General features: G+C 41.5%; 1 protein-coding gene across 22 annotated transcripts in view; it reads right to left on the reverse strand.

The window, feature by feature from the left end:
- Positions 1–24,546, reverse strand: part of CLASP1 (cytoplasmic linker associated protein 1) — a 160,572-nt gene that overhangs the window by 66,184 nt on the left and 69,842 nt on the right. For 11 of the 22 annotated variants that reach the window (XM_083488423.1, XM_083488433.1, XM_083488422.1 and 8 more), the window contains 12 exons: positions 18,195–18,347; positions 17,290–17,363; positions 16,675–16,767; positions 15,573–15,718; positions 14,544–14,679; positions 13,226–13,296; positions 11,808–11,867; positions 9,463–9,540; positions 8,064–8,231; positions 6,901–6,950; positions 5,320–5,373; positions 4,021–4,188 (listed from right to left, as the gene is read on the reverse strand). In XM_083488423.1, coding sequence (XP_083344549.1) covers positions 4,021–4,188; positions 5,320–5,373; positions 6,901–6,950; positions 8,064–8,231; positions 9,463–9,540; positions 11,808–11,867; positions 13,226–13,296; positions 14,544–14,679; positions 15,573–15,718; positions 16,675–16,767; positions 17,290–17,363; positions 18,195–18,347 — 1,251 coding nt within the window. The remainder of the gene's footprint in view (positions 1–4,020; positions 4,189–5,319; positions 5,374–6,900; positions 6,951–8,063; positions 8,232–9,462; positions 9,541–11,807; positions 11,868–13,225; positions 13,297–14,543; positions 14,680–15,572; positions 15,719–16,674; positions 16,768–17,289; positions 17,364–18,194; positions 18,348–24,546) is intronic. The other 11 variants (XM_083488425.1, XM_083488421.1, XM_083488420.1 and 8 more) reach the window with 1 other exon arrangement.

Genomic DNA, 24,546 nt, shown 5'->3' on the forward strand with positions numbered 1-24,546 from the left:
GCAGTCATAGCTAATAAATTTCAAGGTTGCCAGGAACTGTACAATGAAACAAACTATTAGCCATTAAAATGTTACTACAGTGGTGCCTCGCAAGATGAAAATAATCCGTTCTGCGAGTCTCTTCGTCTAGCGGTTTTTTCGTCTTGCGAAGCAACCCTATTAGTGCTATTAGCGGTTTAGCGGCTATTAGCGGCTAAAAGGCTATTAGTGGCTTAGAAAAAGGGGGGGAAGCGGGGGGAAATCGGAACACTCGCAAGACGTTTTCGTCTTGCGAAGCAAGCCCATAGGGAAATTCGTCTTGCGAAGCAGCTCAAAAACGGAAAACCCTTTCGTCTAGCGGGTTTTCCGTCTTGCGAGGCATTCGTCTTGCGGGGCACCACTGTAGTTCTACACAATTAATAAATAAAGCAGAGGCCTAGGAAAGCCACTGGGCAAAGAACCAGAATAACCTTTTTATGCCCTTTTCTTTCTTTTTTTAAGCAAGCTTTTTCTACGGAAACGAAAGAGCCCAACATTTCCAGTTACAAAAACCAGGTAAACCCTCAGTTGTGCGGTGATATTCATGAAGTGTTCAACACATTAGGCTAGGTTCACAGAACTACTCAGAAGCAAAATGTTCCACTAAGTATTATGCCTAATGACAAGGGTGAGCTGAGAGACAAGGTGAAGGTACTCGGCAGCAGCAGCATGAGTAAGAGGAGAACACCATGCAAGAGGTCATGCAAAGGCACCAGTGAACACAGATGAAAATCAGGGACCACTTGGGTGATAACAGAGAACTGGTGTAAGAGCCAGAGACAGACCTCAGTTACACAGAGACTGCTTACCCTCAGGTTTACTGGTAGTACCATCTTTAAGCAAATTTAGAAGAAAAAAATGAGAGGGTTAACAGGGAAAGTTAGTAATATTCAGCAGAAGTGGGCAGTGTGTAGTTAGCTACAAAAACAAGGTATAAGTTTCAGTTGAATTAAATGAATAATGTTAGTTAAACAGAAATGCAACATCTGTGCACCTGAAGCCGGAATTATCGTAATACATACATGGGTAACTGCACAAGGCTGCTACCACCCTCAGACATTTATGACATTTCCTAGTCTTCACTTGGGTTTGTCTTTCTTTTGATTCCCCCCGCCCCTTTCAATTTCATCAGGCTTTTAGTTTGCTTCCTTTTCTGCCACCTGGCTTTTAAGTGTGTTGCACGGTTGATAAGATTGTTTTAAAACTTCATGTAAACCTGTTAGAGAGGCCTATACTACCAGAGTATACAATTACCATGAACAAACAAAAAAAAATTGGTCATTCGTTTAACCAGACTGCTTCTTAAAGCAGAGATCGTTATGACAATAGCTCCACCTGCTGACAAATAACCCCATAATGCTTTCAGCACATTTAATTGGTGACATCCAGTGTTATTCCCAACGCTCCCGTTTGCACAACAGAAACCTGATTGCACAATAGGACTTCTGTTTTATTTTCTCCTCCTTCCGTAGCAGATTTGGGGAGGAAGGAGGGGGGCTGCGGAGGAAGACATGCATTGGATATCACCCATTATGGTTCGTTCACACAAGTGTGCATATGAGCGATCTTGTGCTGGTTGTGTGAATGGCTCTTAAGGAAACTGCCTGCCCTTGCACTTAAGTATAGCAGGGAAGAAAGAGAAGCTTGATGTCTTTTCACTAGAGTGTGTGCTCTACTCTTTTTTAATACTGAAGAAATACAATTAGCCTATTGCTGAGGAGGGGACACTGTCAAAATGTAATTCTCTAAACCAGCGGAAGTAATACAGAACTAGTTTGTTTGTGAACCACTTGTCTTTGCTTCTGTGTTTCCCTAATACTGGGCCCGCAAGTTCTTCTTAAATAAAAAGGTGCTTGTGGAAATGCAGGCATTGCATACTTGGTCATTAGAGAGCCCTTCTGCAGAAACTGACCATGGTAAGGTGATGTGCACTCTATAATAATACTAATACTATTAATTTATTATTTATACCCCGCCCATCTGGCTGGGCTTCCCAAGCCACTCTGGGCGGCTTCCAAAAAAATATTAAAATACTGTAATACATCAAACATTAAAAGCTTCCCTAAACAGGGCTGCCTTCAGATGTCTTCTAAAAGTCTGGTAGTTGTTGTTCTCTTTGACATCTGGTGGGAGGGCGTTCCACAGGGAGGGCGCCACTACCGAGAAGGCCCTCTGTCTGGTTCCCTGTAACTTGGCTTCTCTCAGTGAGGGAACTGCCAGAAGGCCCTCAGCGCTGGACCTCAGTGTCCGGTTAGAACGATGGGGGTGGAGACACTCCTTCAGATATACTGGACCAAGGCCGTTTAGGGCTTTAAAGGTCAGCACCAACACTTTGAATTGTGCTCGGAAACGTACTGGGAGCCAATGTAGGTCTGGATTAGTTGTAGTTTCCGGGTCACCTTCAAAGGTAGCCCCACGTGTCGTAGGTGTCGTAACTACTTGGATGCTGTCAAATAAAATTAGTCACAGATTAAGTACTATCAGAAGAACATTGCCCCCTTTGAGTGCAGTGCAGACTAAACCAATTGAAAGGAACAGCCTGCTAAGGTCAATGAAAGTAGTCTGCCATTTAAACTGAATAATTTTTTTAAAAAATAAATGATTGGGATTATTGTAAGATTAGGTGCAGGAAAAGCAGTAACTGAATAAACAAATATACCCACAAAAGTTGACAGAGATTCTGTGGTGGCACTATTGGCTCATGCTGACAAGATTTCCACTTGAAGAATGCAACATGCAAACCAATCAAGAACAGAGGAGGACACATAGAAGACGGTGTGGTGTTGTGGGTAGAGTGCTGGACAAGGAACCCAGGAGACCAGTGTTTGAATCCCCGCTCCCCACTCAGACACAAAGCTTACTGTGTGGCCTTGGGCGAGTCACCAGTCTCAGCCTACCCTATCTCACAGGGCTGCTGTTACAGATAGGTAGCCGTGTTGGTCTGCCATAGTCAAAATAAAAAAATTCCTTCCAGTAGCACCTTAAAGACCAACTAAGTTAGTTCTTGGTATGGGCTTTCGTGTGCATGCACACTTCTTCAGATACACTGAGTGTATCTTTTTATTTTCACAGGGCTGCTGTGAGAGTATATATGTACACCACCCTGAGCTCCTTGGAGGAAAAGTGGGATACAAATACCTAGTTATACTACGATCACTTAAAGCATAGAGTCATTCAGGGTATTCTCTGAAGGAAAAACTAGTCTGTTTCATGCCGGAAATATGCTTCCTGCAGCCTTTAACATTCACAAGTCATATTTGTTTGTTTTAACTTTGCTCCCCCAGAATGTTAGGCAAAATTTAGCAGCTGCTCCAAATTTTTACACTGGTGAAACTTAGCGGCTGTTTTATCTTGGCCCGACTTGCCACATACTCACTTATATTGATCTTCATTTAAACAAGGTTTTCTCCACACTAAGCTGTAATAACCTAATCTTTATGAGAAAAAGGGAGGCGGTTTCCCCTGATCTGCACTGAATCCTAACAAATGTATATTAGAGATTAGAAAAGGTTGTATTCTGCAACATCATACCAATCGCACACCTACTGAAATCAATGGATTTGAAGTTAGTCCTATACTCTGATGAAAATGGGATTATTCTGAGTATGACTTAGTGGAATGCAACCCAATAGGGCCACTTTCCCTAGACTGCAGCTACTGCATTCTTTCCAGAGAATAACATTTGTTCCTCATGCTGCTCAGTCTGAGTTGTCTGGCTGCTCACAGAATTCACAGAAGCCTTGCCGAAGAAAGTGACAGCCATCATGTCAAATAAAACGCCGCCACTCCATAAACTGCTCAGGCGCCGTAGATGCCAAACCTATTTCCCTTAGCTAACACTTCTGTAAACAATCCACGAGTCTATTCCCCATGGGACAGTATATACCATTTTCCAAACTATTTCTCTGTAAGGCTGGAACTCCCTAAGAAACGCATTCATTTATTCTACTAAATCCTTACATAAATCACTCATCTCCTTTATGGGAAAGCAAATAAGCTTACCTAGAGATGCGTATGAACCCGGGGGCAAGGCCGCTGCCGAGCTGAAGGGGGCATCTGATCCAGAAGTGACTTTAGATTTGGCACTGGCTGCTGCATTCACGTCAATGTCACTGCGAGAACGTTGGAGGGACCCTGATGCAGACACAGATTTTGCACTCACTGTAGAAGCTTTTGAGGAGGGGGGTGGGAAGAGAGATACGCACCGTTAAAGATAAGGATACTCAGGAAGATCAGTTTAGCACAAGTCTTTTTCATTCCTGCCAGGAGAATTGGGGTGCTAAGACTAAAGACTTTTCCCTACGCCCAAAGAATAATTTCAGGCACAAAAATGCTCCAGTAAGTTTTATCCTAAGAATTTTCCCCCCAATAAAATGGAAAAGTACTATATGAACCTTCGCTTCGAAATGAAACTCTACACCTTCACTATTCTAATGTGGTTTTAAATAAGCCTCATGCTTTCTCTTTTTCAGCTTGGTTTTAAGTTCAGCTGAAAAATGTTTTGTTCTATCTCTACTAAATAAAGTTTTTTGTTGTTCTCTTGCTGACACACAGCAATAGAATACATGAAATGAAAACATACAATAACATACAGCAATTCAGCAATAAAACAGTAAGCTAGAAATCAATCAGTGATAAACACCAGCCATAAAATACAACACACAAGCACAAAACAAGCAATCTGTTCAATGCTCTTCCAAAATTCACCCTCTTAAAAACAAAACAAAAAACAACGGACTGAGAGAGGTATAACAACACTGTAATTCTTGTGGTTGCTATTACAAGAAGTCTTCTTATTTAACAAATAAACTGTGTTAAAATCAAACTTTTTACGTCTTTTAAATTAATGTGTCATACCAAATTAAAGTAAACATATTTGTGCTCTTTATCCAGCTTCCTCCTCTCCCTTCCTATTTGGCAAAACAAAGATCTCCCTCACATTCAGTCAGAGAAACGGCAACATGATTATGGCCCTTTCAAGGACCTATCAGGTACTCTTTTGCCAGTGTTGTTTTAACTATTCTGTATGTAACCTCAGCTACTGAGGTCCTTCCAACCCAGACCATATGTGTGTTAACCAGAAACTCACCAAAAATCTAAGGTCTTCCCTGAAGTGGTGACCATTGTTTTGGACCACAGATCCCATAGGATCTGTCAGGGATCAGGGGTGATGAGGGCTGTAGTCGAACAACATCCAGAGGGCCACAAGTTGGGGAAGGCTGGTCTAGATTGGTGGACCTTGGTTTCTCAGTTACATGAACCATCCGGACTCTGTTCTGTTTAAAATATAGGTTTTCCTACCTCCACTCAAATCTTTATTCTGAACTAAATCATACTGCTGCTCTGATGTAGCTTCTGTGAGAAGAAAATTTGACGGAGTAAGTTAATGCTACCTATCTATTAGATTGCTACTACAGCTTATTATTACTAAAAGAATAAGGCTTCTGCAGATACCCTTTGCCGTTCTGGATGGCTACTACAGGAATACTCAATTCAGTTTGAGGCAGTATATTTGTGGGGAAGATATAGTTGAGGATTCATCTCCCTATTTGTTGGCAGGCCCTATTTTTAAGGATGTAGTTGAAAAATCTTACAAAAATTGCAACAAGACGACCGAATTTCTCTTGGCAAACAGAAACAGGCACATAAATAAAAAGGTGGCCTCATTTGCTTTTGTTGCAATGACAATACATGATTAAAACGCTTTTAGAAGAATGTGGTGGGTGTTAGCTGTTGCATTTTTTAAAAAAATATTTTGCTTGCAAATGATTGCAGTTTTCTTATGAAGAGTGGTATAAATAAACTTAACCGCTTACTATATCTAATGATGTTACTATATTTACTGTGTGTACTGTAGTGCATGTCCTGTACTGTCCGAATCTACAACACATTCAAAATAAACTGAAGAAACCATGGAAAACTCTGACAATTGTAATAATTCTGTCTAAAAGTTTTTCATTCATTCATCTGCAGTTCTGAGCACCTGAATAAGGCATTTGTTTATGAAGCTAGGAAAAGTTAGAATGAAGACTTCAAGCTCTTCCATTCTCAAAAGAAACCCGTTTTGTGGACAGGGTGGCAGACATGAAGTACTGTGAGTTGCATCAGAAACCAATGGAGAATTACTCTCAGTATTCACAGTGTCCCTAGGAGCCTGGCTGCTGGCATCCCTTAATACTTGTGGAATATGGAATCCAAAGATTTGTCTAGATCAGCCTTTGCCAACCTAGTGGCCCCCAGATGTTTTGGTCTATGACTCTCATCATCCCTGACTAATGGGCACATTGGCTAGGCTGTGAGAGGTTGTAACCAAAGTATCTGGAGAGCACTTGGTTCGTAAAGGATGACTTAGAAATTAATGCAAAATGTATCATGCCTGTCATAAATTTTCATATATTAGTGATTTGTTGCTGTCTGTCATAAGTAGCACTGAGGCCAATCTAACGAAGACATCCCAACTGATTTTAAGGAGCTTAAGAATGATCTTTATCAAAACAATGTCTGGCTCAAAATGCCTTCATGGATGAACATAATTCAAATATTTTGCCAAGTGTTGCTTCAAAGTTATTAAGTGAGAATTAACTCCTGCAGAACAAATCTTGAGACTAATCTGCTCTCCGAGTTCTGTTGCCATTTATCCCAAAATGTTTTCCCACTTTGAGACTGCTTCATGAAAGGTAGCAGCATTTCTGAGCAGCTGCTCCCATACTGAATTAAGCTAGTACTACCTATTCTGTCTAGCAGTGCCTGACAAGGGTCACTGAGCAGAACTGTTTCTTGTCGGCTTGACACGAGGAGCATTTGCAGGGAAGGTGGTGCTTCACCTTTCCCATACCGCCCCATTCCCACTCCCACTTTAGACCCAGTCCTCTCAATTTTCACCTCGCGATGTAGTGCTTCCAGTTGGACTTCTTTTGGCAGACAGCGGACGACTAAAAAGGAGGAGAAAGAATGGATTTAAGAACAGGTTTTCTTTGAATCCACAAATGGCAACACTTCCAAAAATTGTTATCTCGGAGGCTTAGGCGGCTCCCTCCCCTCCCCACATTCATTTACAATTGATTACAACAATGCATGCCTGCACTGTCCACAGATTCCAACAGATGAAGAACATCAACATTAAAAAGCGTTCCGCCCACCTTCCCTATTTATAGAAGGTTCCATCTCCCATGCTTTTTAACTTCTACAAGAAACTGCTGAGAAAGGTCATAGGAAGATCCAGACCAAAGTGTCACCTTGGGATTTTGTTTTCATCAGATCCCAGGTGTTGGCCCTCATCTTTAAAGCCCTGCGCACCTGGGAGTGGAGCAATTCCAAGGACCACCTTCTCTCACATGTTCCCTCCCACATGGTCCAATCCCACTCCAGCTTCCCTTGCAGAATGAAGCTCGGGGGGGCAGGGCCTTTTAAACACCAGAATGCTCTCCCTAAGGAAGCTAAAATGGACTCAACGTTTCAATGCTTCATTAAAACGTGGCCTTTTAGGGAGCTGTTTGGGGTAGACTGATGAACTCTGGGATTTATTCCTGTCTGCTGTGATAAGAGGCAGAGGCACACTGTTGGATTATGGTTTTGTTTGGAATAAATGTTAATAATAATAATAATAATAATAATAATAATAATAATAATAATAATATATTTATACCCTGCTCATCTGGCTGGGCTTCCCCAGCCACTCTGGGTGGCTTCCAACAAAATATTAAAATACAGTAATGCATCAAACATTAAAAGCTTCCCTAAACAGGGCTGCCTTCAGATGTCTTCTAAAAGTGTTCATCATGTGAATGTTTAATGTTTTACTGCAGGCCGCTTCATTATTTTTTTAATGAAGAAAAAAGCAGGGTAGAAAACTCTAAAATGAACAAACAAGCTAAATTTTGGATTGCATGTGAAATCAGAACAATTAGATCAAGTTCCTATACATGAAATCAAGCAATAATTCTCAGAATCCAGAAGCGGTACCAATTCAGCAAATGAAACTGAATGTTTAAAAAGAAAATGGGGAAAGGTCATATTTTGTTAGTATTAACACTGTGACAGCTTACTTGAGACTCTCCTGGGAGCTAGAAGAGGAGCGGTCAGACTGAGGCAAGGACACTATGCTGTCAGAGTTCTTCAAGTCAGACTGCAGGGCTTTCTGGTATGAGGACTCCAACGAATTGAACAGATGCTCTGCTTCTCGGCTAAAATGGCTGTGGAAGCCCCAGTAACACCTGAGGATAAAATTTCAAATCAATCACTGAACACGACGTTAGCGCAACAGAACTTTAGCTCCAGAGAAGCTGCTCTGTTGAAATTCCAGCCAAAATTTAAAATGGCAGTGGTGGGGGGGGGGGATCAACTTATGGAATCAAAACCAGCATATTTACATCCATTTATTTCCACATAAATTATTTATGCCTCCACACATTGGTCCATGCATCACACTTTACACCACCGTTAAAAGCAAACTGTGCTTTATTGTGAACAAGATGCATGCTGCTCACAAGTTCTTCCTCCGGTCTTCCCCCGCTGCTGTTGGGAAATGAGGCAGAGTCTGGCTTGTCACAACATCTGAACCAGGCCTCATGGTTTGCTCCTCAAAAACAAATTGTGAGCGGTAAGCCAAGAACAAGCCTTGGCTTCCGCTTGTGGTTTGTTTGCAGCAAAACAAACCATGAGCCCAGATTTGGACAACATGAAAAACCTGGCAGCTGCAGAACTAGGGGAGGATGACAGCAACAACAACTTATGAGCATCCTGCATCTTGTTCACATTTAAACTTTCACTAGCTTTTCACACTAGTTCTAATGTTCCCGGCAGGAAAAGAAATTAACAGGAAATGAGAATAAAGATTCAGGGATAATTGCACTTCCTACTGCAAAATAAGAATATATCTCAATGGGGAGTACAACATACACTAACATAGCCTACCACTTTGTCACTACACTGGGTTTAACCATTGCGATTGGACTTTTCTTGCAGTTTCAGCTAAGGCAAGCAATAATCCATGAAGGCTGAGGGATCAAGCATTGATAAGGGAAAACTGAATTCTAGTGAAGTCCTCAAAAATAGTGGGTGGCAAGAGAGAAAGGCATTACAAACTGCAATTCTGAAAATACCAGCAAGTCTTAGAATGCAAATGTCTGATCTTTAAAGAGCCACTGAGCAAACAGATCTTTGAAACTGACACAACTCTCTTGTGAAAATAGATGAATCTTCCAAACAACTTACACCAAAACAAGGCAAAGCTATTATGAACAATACAGTCAATAGCATGCCTACAGTAGTCTCTTTCTCTCCCTTTTGCATGTGAGTTCCTGAAGGCATGATTCTGCCCCTCACTAAGTGACATCAAATTTCATGAAACTGCTGCAGACTTTAATAGCCTTGAATTCAGCTGCATAGCACACAACAACGTTCCTTGATGGAATCTGCAATGGAGGGAAAAAGACACCCACTTACTTTCTGGCTTTTATCCGTGCTTCAGAGTCAGCATCGTGGATTCCCTTCTTTAGTGTTTCAGCCAATACTGATATGTGCCTGAGATTAGAAAACAACATCATTTATCAGGCCGGGGGGGGGGGGGAGATACTCCAGCGCCACTGCACTTTGGGGCCATAAAAAGTTTGTCCATCTTGCCAGAATAAAAACAGCATGCTTTGCTAAGCCCAGATTTCTACACAATATCCTTTTTGAGGATGTGGTTGCTTACTTGTGCCAGTCAGCTTTATTGCATTTGCCTCTCTTGTATTCAAAATGCCAAGAAACATTCTTCAGAGGTCAATCCTGAGTTACTTGGAAACCACAGAAGCATAAAAGTATAGAGATGCTAAAATGTGCATATGCCGCTGAAGCCATTTGGGAATCAATAGGGTTTACTTGCTGGCGGGAGCGGAACAAACAACTTTGGCACCATAATCTATGTTGTATCGTGCTTGCGACACCAACTGGTTAAGATAATGTGACAGCACAAAATGTTCAGGGAACAAAGCTATCAAAACAATTTGGTGGTCCCGTCTGCACGCAGCATGAGTAACTGTGCAAGCTCCCACAGAGCAGATCACAGTTGCTTCGCTCCTACATCTGTTCTGGTTCTGTGCTGAGCTAAGCCACAGTTTAGCATGTAATCCAAAATAGGATTGTGATTTAGGTTTGTCCTGTGGATCATGGTTTGCCTTGGAAAACTACATCACGAGCCTGGATTTGGACAGTGTGTGTGAAACCAAACCATGACTTAGCTAAGTGAAAGCACAGTGGCAGAACAACCAGAGGAGCAACATGCTGATCGTGATCTCCTTTCCAGGAGCCTGCACATTTGCTCCTCTGGCTTAATAGTCATAGTTTGGCTTAATGTTACATGGGAATGAGGTCGAGTCTAATGTGCAACTTCTGTGAGGAAAAGGGAAGTGGTCAGTTTGGTTGAGATTAAACCATCACAAAATCTCTAGAGACAGATTTGGGTGATGTAGGATACGACAAGGAGCCAGTGAAATATCCTTTGCAGTGTGGAAAATATAGCCGTGGTGATAGGAAATATAGGCCTAATTATTCTTTTCCATGCATTTCATTCTCCTTCCTCACTGAGAAAGGGTGAATTGAGACGTACCATATTCAGTTGTAAGCGTGGTATTTCCCAGGCAATCTGTTCTCCTTTTCATTCCAGATGGGCAATATCAAATTTAGCTAAATTAACTCTCAACCCAGCATGTGGAGAACTAAGAAAGGCATTAGGATTCTTCCCCTCCTGCCCTGAAAAGTGGAGCTCTCCTGCCACAAGGTATTAGACAGCAGAAGACTAAGCTTCGCCTAAAGTTCCCAGAGACAGATACATATTCTGTCAGCACAATACAATATATGCAAGCTGTCTCATCTCCTTAGGGACTATTTTAAGGCTAAGAAGTGTGGATGCTGTCTCACTGACTTGGCTGAAAACTGCAACGTCTTTTTAGCTACTGTGACAATCTCCTTATGCTCTGTACCCCTGCAGATTCTTATAATTCAGCTCTCATCTAAATACTCAAGTTAGCTGCAAATGTTTTGAAAAGGATAAGCTATTACATAAGTAACACAGTTCTCTGGCAACCAAATTCCTCTCTGCCCTGGGCACTCTACCTTTTGCTTCTAAGCATAAAACACTCATGAACTATTTTCAACTTCTGAACGTGGTCAAAGAAAAATCTTCTTTGTAACCAAGCTGGCTTGGAAATCTTTAAATATCACACTACTCAGCAGTTTTACCTAACAGTGATCCTATAGGCCTGGTGCTAGAACACACACTGGTTAAATTTGATTTCCTCTGCTCCCTTGTTTCTCTCTCCTCTTTTGTTTATTTGTTAATTTAGAATATTTTACTGTGCTCCTCAGCCAAAAATGCTTCAAGAACAGCTTACGTAAGATAAATAAACACACACCTAGTCTGCAGATTTACAATGCAAAAAATGTAATACAAGCAGAGAGGAAAAGGAATAAAGAGGGAAGGGGAAAGCAAGGAAACTCAGGCACCAATCCTTAAAGTGATGCAGTTCTTTTAAGGACTAGCTGGAACAGAACAGTTCAGGGAGAGTTCCACTAAATGGAACTGGTCTTCCCACAGAGCTGAAGGAGTGGCCCTGCTTCTCATCAATCCCTCTGCTAGAATAGCTGCTGCCACATGATATCTGCGGGAGTAAGGAGCCCAATGGAGACTGCCTACTCTTCCCAAAGGTTGCCAAGTCTATCAGAGAATTCCCTCCCTACCAAAGAAAAAAAGGGGGGGAAGTGAGGTTAGAGGGAAGCATGCTTCCTCTATTACAATACACACATCTTACCTTTCTAGGGAGTGTGTTTGCCATTCTTGCAAAAGTAAATATAAAAATTCAAAACAGCGCCTAAGGTATGAACAAATATGGGAAATTACCATTAATTAGGTTATCTTTATAAATACACATACCACATTAAACTTCATAACTGCCTAACCCAAGGTCACTAAAAGCCACATCTACCAAAGAATATATGCTTCTGGAAAATACTTAGGCTTTTGCAAATTTCTGGGCAATGTGAGTTCTGTAGTTGTGATGCAGTCACTGTAATATTCTGTGTGCCTATCACTATGTGGTTGGATTTTATTTTTAAGTGGGTCCCTCCGGCTGGTCATAGAATGTGGAAGGTTCTCCTTTTGCCTTGAAAGCACATTTTTGTATGTTTCGACCAAAGTCTTGGGCTCACAGAACAAAAACCACACGCAACATTTCATACAGTGCTGAAGTGAGGATCATGTCCCTTGTTGGGATCAACTAGCATTTCAAATGCGGGCAGAAATCTTGTTCGGAATGGGTGTTTAGGATGGGGGGGGGGAATACTGGGGGTTGGGGTTTTTTATACTAATTTAAGTGTGTTACCTCGTTGAAGTGATAGGATTCCATCCCCACCCTGCACCCTTAAGACTGAAGTCTTCTATCCAAGCCAGTTGGAAGCTAATACCAACTTTTGAACATTTCAGGTCACTTTATTTTAACTTACTGCGGATGCTTTTAACAATTGTCAACTACTGTGTGATAGGTGCTACACATAATATAAGAATGAAACAATTAGTGTCTAGAAGGCTTAAAGATTTCTGAAACTGGCAGTTACAGAGATCTAGCTGATTTCCCTTCTTGTGGCAATATATTGAGGGCTCTAGGAAGAGAAGTAGGGGCATCTCCACTGTTAATTTGATCTGCAGAATTTTGGCGTATTTCTGGATTTGCATTTGGACCTTGGGCTAAATGTGGGGGAGAGAGAGACTTTGTATCCACTGTGTTTGGAGAGGGGTCTTCAGCTTTTTATTGGTAACTAAAATTCATGTATTTGGCCTTGGTTTAATAAATAATAATAATAATAATAATGCCCAAGACACTCTGGGCAGCTTCCAAAACATATAAAAAAATAATAAAACACCGAACATTAAGCAATAAAACAATAGCAGTGGCAGACTTTGGGTTCTCAAATTTCAGCAGCACCCTGTGTGATGCTAAAATTTGATGCTCCCCACCTCCTGTGCTCACTGTTGCAGCACCTGCTATGGGCCGACACTCAAGTGTGGCTGAACCGAACATACTACCCTAAAACTGCCTCTGCTAAACAGTGAAAAAGATTTCTCCCTGTCCTGTGGGCAGTCTCTAGGACATTCCAAATCTACAATTCTAACACTAAATTTCATTTTGCTAAGCCACCAGTTCAAGAAAAGGGGGAGGGAAACACAACTCACCTTCTAACTGCGACAGATTTGGAGGTACAGTTACTGGTGATGATGGGGATTAGTCGAGGGATGTGTGTATGCTACGGAACGAAAAGCAACAACAGGGAAATCTTAAGAGAGGTTGAAAGCAAAAAAAAACCCAAAACTGTTCCTAAAGTGTAGATGCTAAAATGAAAAGATTGTGGTTGACTCAATCAGACACACAGAGGATGGATTCAGTGCCAAACATGTCCCTCTGCTCCTCTCCATTACAAGAATAATAAATATTTTAAAAACAAACAATTATATGCAGTGTAGTATAGTGATTATATTGTCAGACTGCAACTGGGGAGAGCAAAGTTCAAGGCCTTCCTGAGCAGTAAAGCTCACTGTGGGACCATGGGCCAGCCTATGTACCTCTCAGCCAGGGCTATTGTGGTGAGAATCATGCAAGCTAGCTCAAGATGCTTGGAAGAAAGGTGGGATTTAAATGTATAAATCATGAACATTAAACTGTATTCATTTATTTATTATCAGTTTTTCTTGGCACATGCTTTTGTTAAAAAAATACACTGGACTGAGTTACATCCCTGCGCTTGTTTGCTTTATTTATTTCATAAAATTTATACACCACTTGATTGGGGGGGAAGAGACTTAAAGTTGTTTACAAAAACAAAGATTTACAACTCTATTTTAAAACATACAAAAGTTTAAAATACTAAAAAAGTTTTCTAGTTTTGCCTCCACAGAATCTGTGATGATACAACTATGTGTCTTTTAATGCTGATATTTTCTTAGAACTGGATATGGATTTATTTGTTTCTCCTTCAGGTACTGAAAACCAAAACTGAATTTAAAAATGGCAGGGGATCATCAACAAGGCTCAGACACAGAGTAGGAATTCAAATATGTTTGTTTGCATGGTTGCTTTCTCAGGGCAAGTTCTGATCACCAACAAACGATTACTATCCCTCCTTGTCTCCAACAAATGATATGCCTTATTCTTCATCAGAATTGTGCAAGTTATGAATTTAGCATAGCTCACTGTCATACTATTAGATGGTAGCCCAGAGGGTACCGTTGAATCACTTCATTTCTTAGGCTTTGTTGGTTTCCAGTCTGGCGATGTTCCGTGAAGGAACGTTGTGAAAATTAGCACATTTGTGCGCTTTGTCTACAAACACACACACAGTCTTCTTGTCTACCAAATGTTGTCCCATTTAGGATTCTTCTGGACAGCATGCTAATTGGTTTGTTTTTCAAATGTTTATACCCCCCCCCCACAACTCTAATAAATAAAGAATATTCCCTGGTGTCACGATTCACAATTGCTTTGAGAGATACTCACCCGGATAATTAATCTAACAGCTACCACACCAGAGGTGGCCATTACTTTGGCACTGTTGGGAATGAGATTAAAGATTGTTGGCATGATGGCTTCTGCCCCATGGTCAAACTTGTTACCCAAGACTGATGACAAATGCCTGAAACAAAACAAAAAAAACAACAACACGAGAATTATGTCATAACAGTAAAACAAAAAAATGGAGTTCAATATGATCATATGCTACTTAGAAGCAGAAGCTCTCAGCAGCTTTCAATTGCATCAATACATTACAAACACCATAACCAGAAACTGGGTTAACAAAACACTTCACATTTTTTTCTCTAACAGATAATGTGGTTTATTTTTTGTATGTGTTTTAACAAGCGATAGAGTTAGCGCAGGTCACTGTCACACTACCGGGGAACAGCCCAGAAGGCATAGCTAAATTGCTTTCTTTTCCAGTACTGTCGGTTTCAGGCCCATTCTTTTCATAAGCTTTCCATCTTGTCTTGACATTCGTAAATTTCAGTGGCGCTGTTAAATGTGCCCTAGAGTCCAGCAGACTCCAATGTAGAATTACCACCAACAGGATGAGCAGGCCAAAGCAACGATTTGAACTTTCCCCTTGAACTCTGGTTGAACCTAGAAGCAATATTATAGCTTTCCATTTTTTAAAAAAATAGAAGTTCTGCTTCTGGTACGTTCATAATACGGCGTAGCACTTGGCTTAGGGGTAAAACGTAAAGAACAATATAAAATAAGCTTCTAGGCACTTAAACCAAGAACTGCGTCCTTTCTAGAAATGACATTAATAGGAATGTCCTCCTTATTTGTAGCCAGCTAGCACAGTCAATGGTCAGAGATGATGGGAGCTGGGAATCAAATAATATATGGAGGTTCCATATATCCCTGGTCTGGATGTTAAGCAATCTAACTCAGAGCACCCCTAATCCTGCCAAAACAGAAGTGGCAGGACTGCGAACAAACCACTGCAATCCCTGTTACAACAGTTATCAAGACAGCTAAGAATATGTAGACTGTATTCCTTACCCCAATGTGATACAAGCCTCTCGCACCACCTGGGACCGCAAGTCTTTAGCAGATAGTTTAAACGCTCCGTCGAGCAGGCGCAGGAGTTGAAAGAAGGTATCATACTCAGCAGCTCCAGCCAGCAATAAAGACCGGATCTTTTTTAGCTGTTGGGTAACAAGAACAAACTGCAGATTAATATGAACCATGTTTTATAATAACATTTCATTATTTATACCCCACCCACCTGGCTGGGTTTTAAAGTGACGTGTGAACCACCAAGGAATGTGGCTTATTCAAACTTCTTTCTACAAGCCTGAGAACTGAAAGCTAAATTTTCTTCTTTAGATCCTCCCTCCCCCCACACACACTCCCCAGAAAGAAAACTAGAATTTCTGAGGTATAATGGTTCAGAATACATGAGTCCTGGAGAGACACTGTGGTTGGACCAGGGGTGGGGAGCGGGAATCAGAGGAGCTGACCTAGGGGTTGGGACAGGCTGTATCAGAGGCTTGAGAAGGGGAGGGAGCTACGGATGAGGTGTCAGATACCAGAGAGGGCTCCAGCAGAACACAGGCTCTTAGTGCTCCGTTCTGTCCCCACGTTACTCAGGCGCACCGAACCTCCTTCACTCCCAACCTCTGTGCCAGGTTCACCTCCAATCTCAGCATCCCCTCCAGCACCACCAGAGTCATTGGAGTGTACAGGTAGGTGTTAACAGGCACCTTAGATCCAGCCCTCTGGAAGTAATTCCCATTTGCTTGCCGGTTTGCCATGCTGAAGTTGTACTGACTCCATTCCCATATAAGGGACCCAAGAGGGCATGTTTCTTGTTGTATCAACACCGTAGCTTGCTTAGTCATGTGTAGCACCTGATCTGACTGAGCATTAAAGATTTTGCCAGGCCAGAAACCATACTCCGAGTTCTTTGTCCACTGAGAGCCAAGACATACAGATAAGTTTTGATTTCCATAAATATGTATGTATAAAAGGACTACTGCTATTTTCCACCATACCACAGAGTGACAACTTTCAGGTGTCCACTCTCACATAAGACACAAAAGAGTGGTAAAATACAAGCCAGATAAGTTGCAATACATACAGAATTCCAACAAATACTCACTGCAGCTACTCTCTGTTCCCAATCATGTTTGTCATCAGACAGGATTTCTCTGATTTTGTTTATGGATTCTTCAAGGTCTCGGGCAGAATAAATCTGGAAAGTATACATGACATTTCTTAAGATACAAGGCTTATTTCCATAAACGCTGAGCTTATATTCAACTCCTACGGTTGATGAACCTTTACAACAACTGCAGTCGGTCATCCACGCCAACTTTAACTACAACCCCCAACATCCTTGGCCACAGGCCATGCAGGATTCGGCTGATGGGCCTCAGAGCAACATCTGGAAGGCACCATGTTGGCTGCCCCCTGCTCTACATACAGTCAGGTAGCGCCCCCCTCCATCTTGTCTGCAAAGAAAATATTAAAGAGGATTTGCATTGGCCATGGGCTGAAGTAAGCTCCACCCACTGCCCTTCCCATAGCTGGCTGAAAAGTATTTGGGAGCAGTGGCAGCATAATCTAAGTAACAATACTGAGACCTGGGCTGCTGAAGACATAACTGATGGATAAGAAAGATTGGGTCCATCAGCCTTGACTATGGCTGAAGGACCGTGTGTGTGTGTGTGTGTGTGTGTGTGTGTGTGTGTGTATTAAGCCACATTATTATTACCTGAACTGTTGGGACATCTTCAAAAGCTTTAATGAAATCCTCCTCATCGACGGCACCAGCTCCTTCTTTAGTCGCTGGCAGATGCCAAAAGGAAAGAGTGCTTTAATGCTTCTTGTTAAACAATATTAAAACAAAATTAGAAAATAACAGGCAAAACAAGCTGATGAAACCATCAAGACGTGCAAGGAGCTGCATGTAAATATTTCTTATTCTACTAAGGATAAGAAAAGCAAAGAAACCTAGAAGTAGTAAGAATAAGTGTATCTCATAACACACAGAGTCTGGTAATATAACAGAATATTACCTAAACTAGAGGGATGCCTTTTCTCTTAAAGGATTCAGACCCATGCATAATTAATGAAAGTATGGTATTCTTGACAGGAACATACAATGAAGATGGACAGATGGGCCGAAGAAGGAAAATCTTTAAAACATTAATTAGCTGAGGCTATTGTTCAGCACAGAAACTCTTGAAAGCTTATTGTAGGTGCCATTTGGAACCAGCTTCCTAATTATTTCTTTCTCTTATTCTGGTTTTCATGCAGTTCAGGAAAACAAGATATGAAAAAGTGCTATCTTTATAGGAACCACTACAAATTGCAAATGAATGAAGATTTGAAGACAATTCTGATTTTGCACTGCTAATAGGGAGAAAATCTGTAGAAATACTATGAACAATTTAGTTGTGTAGCACCATGCTGACCTGATGCTATCCCATCATATTCAAGAAAAGTCCTTTTGTATAGTTCTCAAAACTATGAAAGACAGCCAGCCTCCTAAAAATGTTATAGTCCATCAAGCAAATTCAGATGGGCACTCAAAACAGAAAATAAGACAACACACATTTTATTTTTAGGGCCATGGGTTTTAGGTCAGCCTTATGATTTATCAAGGCCTCCACCTACCTGGAGCCTTTGAGACCAGAGCTGTTGTTCCAACTCTGCGAGCAGAACTCATCCCACTTTTTCGAGAGCTTGATGGAGCCTTTGAAGACGTTGAGGAGCTGGCTGAGGAAGGCCTGTTCCCATCCACAGAGTCGTCATCATCAAAGTTTTTATCTGCAAAAAAAGCAAAAAAAAAAAAAAAAAAGGCACAAGATGAAATTCAGGAATTTGTGAATAGCTTCTACCTCACATTTTGGAGCAAACTCACTCTGCAAGAATTCAGAAGACAGACCCGATCGCCAGAAGGCTGGCCTTTCAAGTTCCAAGATTATATCCAAATTTCCAAAACCTTCTTAAAAAGAGGGATATGTTACCTTTTCAGTGAAGCGTATGACAGAAACTACAGGAAGGACAGTTTGTTTCAGGGGAATTCCCGATCTCCTAAATTCCTTCCATTCTATCACCCTAATCTCTTCCAATGTGGAGATTAAACATAATTCCTTCACTAAAATTTCTTCTGACAACCAGGAGGAGAGATTGGTTAGTAATCATGCACAGCTTTCTCTCTAAGGCTGTGATTAACTGCTCGAAGTGTTCAAGGGCACAAAGAAATATTTATTCCTTGGATATGACTTGCAGCTGAGAAATATTGTAATCATGAAAATGCAGGCCTGGACCATATATACAATTCATATTAACCTCTCCATGTTCTTTAAAATTGACTGCTACTGACCAACACTATATCCTGTGGTTGTGAGTTCTCACAAAGACAGCTAAGCAAAGGCAGAGAAAACTCCATTTGTTTATTTAAACTGTCACATAACAACATTGTCTTCCCATTCTTGTCCTGTCTGAAAGCAGCAACAGCTCCTCACACAATTTTATCCAAATCACTTACAGTGATCCTTGTTTTTTCCACTATTCTAGCCCCTATATCCAATTTAAATTACATTTAGGGGATGAGTCCATGCAAGTTGTTCAGCAGAACCAGAAATTAAACATTGTTTTCCCCAGATACAGGATTAACCTTCTCAGATCTCCTTTCAGATATAGAAGGCTCTCCAAAATGAATTGCAGAAAACTAGCATTAACTTCTTCTGTCAAACATTTGGTGACTGCTCATTGTTGCTGCTGTTAGAAGTTTTAGTGCTTGTAGTAGCGAGGAAGGTTTTATCTCATTTTTAAAAAATCCAAAACCCCCATCTTCAAAACATTCCAGGAGGCTGGAGGTGGCAGGTGGTGTCTGGAAGTGACTGCCCTACCTCCTATTCTCTCCCCCCCCCCACTGAGGTTTTCATCCCATAGCTTGACAATGAAGGCCTAGTTAACCTCAATTTCTAGAAATAGTTTCACAAGTCTTTGGAGCCCAGATACTGGAAACGTGTGGTGAAACTATTTTGATGAGCCCATAAAAATGTTCTGACATTTATCATCCATTGCCAATGGTTCCATTCAAATACATCTGCTTAAGTCCATCCTCATTCAGTAGACAACATAAGAATGTGCTCTTTTATTTTGTACTGGAATAAACCTGAAGTGAAATGTGAGAGACATAGAGGCCTATGAAGGGAGGCACTCCCTCAGGCTTTCATTGCCTCCAACATCGTCAACAATGTGAAAGTGTCATCCTTCCACCCCTTAGAAACAGACCTTGCTCTATACACTAAGTAACTGTAGAAATGTTCGTGTTTATTATAAAACGAAAACAGATACTTCAATAGCAAAGACCTGTGCTTGAAAGCAGAAAGACTGCATTGCTGTTCTTGTTCTCTCTCTCTCTCTCTCTTTCACACACACACACACACACACACACACACACACACACACTACACTCATCAAGGGTGTGGTTTATTATACCTTAGCGTTAAATGGACAAGAAAAAGCTTGATGTCCACGTTTCTCTTTAGAGAAGCACATTTCATTTTTATACATATCATAAAGAGAAACCGCTTTTCAAAAGATTGCAGTATAAAAAAAGATATCTCCTTATACATAATGTATAAAAATCCAGCACCCTTAGGAAAAGTTACAAAAATACATTTACCCATAACTTAGACTGAAAACCCATTTCATTCTGCCCACTAACCAGAATAAACTAACATTTCCCAGCTTCCCCTTCAGTTTCAATAAACTGACATATTCAGACACCAAATTCTGAAGCAGCATGTGCACAAGGCAGAAAGAGAAACAAAGAATAAGACAAAAATCAGAATATGGAACTTCGTGAAAACAAGATGCAAGCAGTCAGATCAACACAGTAAAGTAAAACTCATATCCAACCTCAGTTAAAACAGTTGGGTGATGCAGTGATAATTTATAGCAAGTGTTAGATTCCGCACTCAGGCTCTACAGTTCATAACACTAAAGTCCAAACAAGCTTTACTTCCACTGGCTTCAGTGGCCATAAACCAAGGCAGTGAATGGTTTTCTGTGATGAGAGATTATCTATCACTGCTGATTCTTTGGCTCGGGTATGAATGATGACTAGCAATATGCAGACACATGTCTTGTGTGTAAAGAGGCCTTTGTCTGCTCTCAATTGTTAGGGAAGAATAAAACGCTTACAAAACCCTCTCACACTTTCTCTAAATAAAAGGAGGAAATCGTGATAAATTTGCTTACGGGTACAAATCCTTTTGCAAATAATCTTCCTCAACATTCCTTCATGCTTTCCATAGCAAGCCGAGATGCAACGCTGTCTTGCAGACCACTGCAGCTTTCAAGCCCAGGACATAATTAATCCTTGCCCCTTGTGTTCATTAGGCATTCTGCTTTCACACGCGGAGTTAAACAGCCCAGGCTTCAGCACTGAGACTTGAGAGGAGGACAGAGCATCCCACAGTCAATCCTTGTGAATTTCAAACCTTCCAATGGGGTGAAACAGGCTAGGACTGAGAGGCAGCTGCAGCAGGCAGTCCTACTATGGCTGGCTTGACTACCAAGAAGTAGCAGTAGCCCAGTATCATCCCTTGGGAAGGTTAATGGGAGTGTCTCAACAGCTCTCGTCATTTGTCCATGACAAATACATTTGTCATTATTAGTTTTTAAAAGAAGGGTTGTGTCAAGGGCAAAATCAGAAGAAAGAGATGCTATGACAGGAATTCCAAGAATCTATGCTGATTAATGGGGGGACGGGACACACAACTGCCCCTCTCGCAGGTTTATAAATTCTATAAAGGCACGTCAGGAGGCTTCTAAATAATGTTTGCTTTGAAACAAAAGAACAAACTAACAAGCAAGAGGTTAGGTTTTCATAACCTAAGTCCTAAATATGTTGCTCTTCAGATAAAACCATGGCTTTGTGCTGTGTTCCCCATTTCCAGTGGAAAGCAAGAGCTCTCAGGAGAAGCAATTTTGTAGCAATCTGTTTATTTAACAATTGTGCTGGTGACTCTTAGCCCAACAATTTTGGATAAAAGGTCCACAAATTTCCCAGAGCAATAAGTAGACATCTCTAACAAATATATCTAAGCAGCCACCTTCAAAGACTCAACATACGTTGTTGCTAGAAATGTGATTTGTTCCCTAAAGCAACGTGTAGAGCAGCCTTTCACAACCTGGTATCCACCAGATGTTTTGCAATACAGCTTTAATCAGTCCCAGACGACATGGTCAATAGTCAAGGGTGGTGGGAACTGCAGTCCAAAACATCTGGAAGCTACCAATTTTGGGAAGGCTGGTGAAGAGCACATGCAAATCTGCGCATGCATTTTCTGGTGAGAGAGGGAGAGTTCTTTTGTTTCAACAACTGGATTCCCTAAGCTGTTTTCCAAACAACACAGTGAAAACATGCCAACAATATCAGAAAAATATTAGCCTGTTCTCACAGGCACATTTATTTTCGTAACTGCTGTGGCACACTTAACAGGCTCAGATTCAGTACTGAATCAAAATCTTGGAAATGATAGCAGCGGCTTTCCACAAGAGGCTTTTAAGAGAATGGCACTTCCACAAAGAGCTAGGTTTATTATTGATCCTGCCTGTCATAGCATACAAAATGCCTTGTGAATTTGTTTTTCATTTAGTGTTATATCAACCCCACTGGTTAGGTTAGAATGAAATGGGGCTTGTCTAAAGTAAACTAATATGCCCCACTGTGGCTGATCAGGGTTTTGAGTACGACTGTTTCAAGTTGAAAACAAACCATTGGCTCCTTAGCACCATATTTCCTGGATTACTGAATAAAGAGCACATGCCATAAAAGCTCTAGTGCACTGAGGAAAATTGTCCACTCCCACATAAGCTAGACCACTAAAACTTCACAATGTAGAAAAAAATATTCCTGATAGGAAGAAAATATTTCATATTATCATCTTCTACCTATCAAAGATAAACCTTGAAAAATGTGTCCAAAAAGCACTACACAATATTTTTCCAAATTACCCAGGAGAAAAATTCCATACATTTACAGTGAAATGGACATTAATATCCCATGATGCTAACTTAATCCTAAAAGCAGGTATACAGAGGAAAGTTTTTCAATAATTAACACCCAAGGTGTTACTTTAAACCAGCTACATGATTCTGGATTACAGCACCGATGCAATCAGTTGCCGTGTCTTCTAACCCCTCAGAAACAAGTCTACTTCTACAATTACTTTTTTGGGCAAGTACATTGTATGGAAACAAGCCTCAATGACCTCAACCAAACTCAGCAAGCTGCTTTCAGTGCAGGAAAGGGAGTAGGCAGCTGCGCCTAAATGGCCTAGCAAGCACAGACTCCACTATCTCAAATGCAGAAGGTTTCTACCTTTTTTCCTGGTCTCACCTTGGGATAGTGAGACGGGGTGGGGGTGGGGAGAGAGAGCATGAGACCTCCCAAGGGTCTGCCCCACTGCTGCAGAACCCACACCCTCCCTTGGTTTACTATGGAGCTGTGGCCTATGAAGCAGGCTGGGAGATGATCAGAGTGCAAGCAGTGGAAAGCTCACTCTGAACCTGGCCAGACACTTGGCAGGCAGAATCATGTAACCTAGCAAGAGGCAGTGAAGGTGCAGAATAACTACTTTGTAACCTCCCCAAGAGCTGTCCAGCAGAATTCTTTCGGATGGTCCAGAGGCTAGTCAGACTAGAAGTAGTGGGTGGACCTTTGCAACACCCAGTTTGCATGTTGTGAGTTGTTTACATGGACCTATGAAAACAAAACCGCTGGGCCCTGCAGTGCCTTGGATGTTGTAGCTGCTGAAACCCTGGTTGAGGAGTCCAGCGCAGGGCCTTCTGATTCGTTCTGGGATCAGTTTCAGTTTATTGCAGCCTTATGATGTGGGGAGGACGCTTGCAAGGGTGTAACCCCTCTCTGCAGCAGGCAGGGAGCTCGATTGTGTTGCACTAGGGTGTGGTGAACACTTCTTGTGTGATAAGAGTGCCCACTGCCCTTAAACAGGCAGTAATACATCCACTTTTGAAGAATCCCACCCTAGACCCTGGGGTTTACAAAAACTACTGCCTCGTCATTAATACCTCCTTCTCGGGTGAGGAGATGGAGAGACTGGTGGGGTTCCAGAGAGTACGGCGATTTAAAAGGCCATGCTTTATTCTTCTTCCCTCTAAGTGTTTATGACAGGGGTGGCCAACTCCCAACAGACTGCGATCTACTTTCAGAATTAAAATCTGGCAGTGATCTACCCCCGTTTTTTTAGGGGTTCAGCTAAAGGTTTTTGAGCTTTTTTGGGAGGTGAAAAGCCCTGTTTTGGGGGGGTTAAGGTGCAGGCTTCTTTGAGGAGAGGAGATCCATGGGGGGGGGGAGAGGCAAGGGAAGTTGGGGTTAAGACACTCACAAAAACATCACTATGGATGAAAACAGAGGGGGCTCCATCTTCCCTTCCTGAGTTCAAACAACAATGGAGGGCGGGACAGGAATCAGATTTACCAACGCAGATGAAAGGGAGCCAGAGATCGACCGTGATCTACCAAAACATTGCGGGGATCTACCAGTAGATCATGATCGACCTGTTGGACATCCCTGGTCTGTGAGAATTGCATTCCAACTTGGACCAACTCTCCCTGAATACATGTAAGGGCGGGGGAGAGGCTTCAGAATTTTTTTCAGTTCTAAGGGCAAAGGCGGAAGGGGAGAAGGATGAGTATAAGATACTGCTGTGTTCCCTTTTTAAAAGGACCAAATGGACACCAGCATTTCCCTAGGATGAACATAATAAATGGCATTTACAACTTCTGATAATGCAGTGATTGCAGTTCTCTTTTGAAATATTAATGTTCACCCCCGGTCCTGCATGCAATTTATGAAACTAAATTGCACAGGAAGGAACTAGAAGGGTTATGCTTTCTAGGAAGAAGAACATGGGCATATCTAATTATTTTAATATGTTATACATGCACAGTGAGCTTTACTGCTGTTTTAAGCAGTGTGATC

The sequence above is a fragment of the Podarcis liolepis genome (genome assembly GCF_965112155.1).
Source record: "Podarcis liolepis genome assembly, chromosome: 1".
Classification (NCBI taxonomy): Eukaryota; Metazoa; Chordata; class Lepidosauria; order Squamata; family Lacertidae; genus Podarcis; species Podarcis liolepis.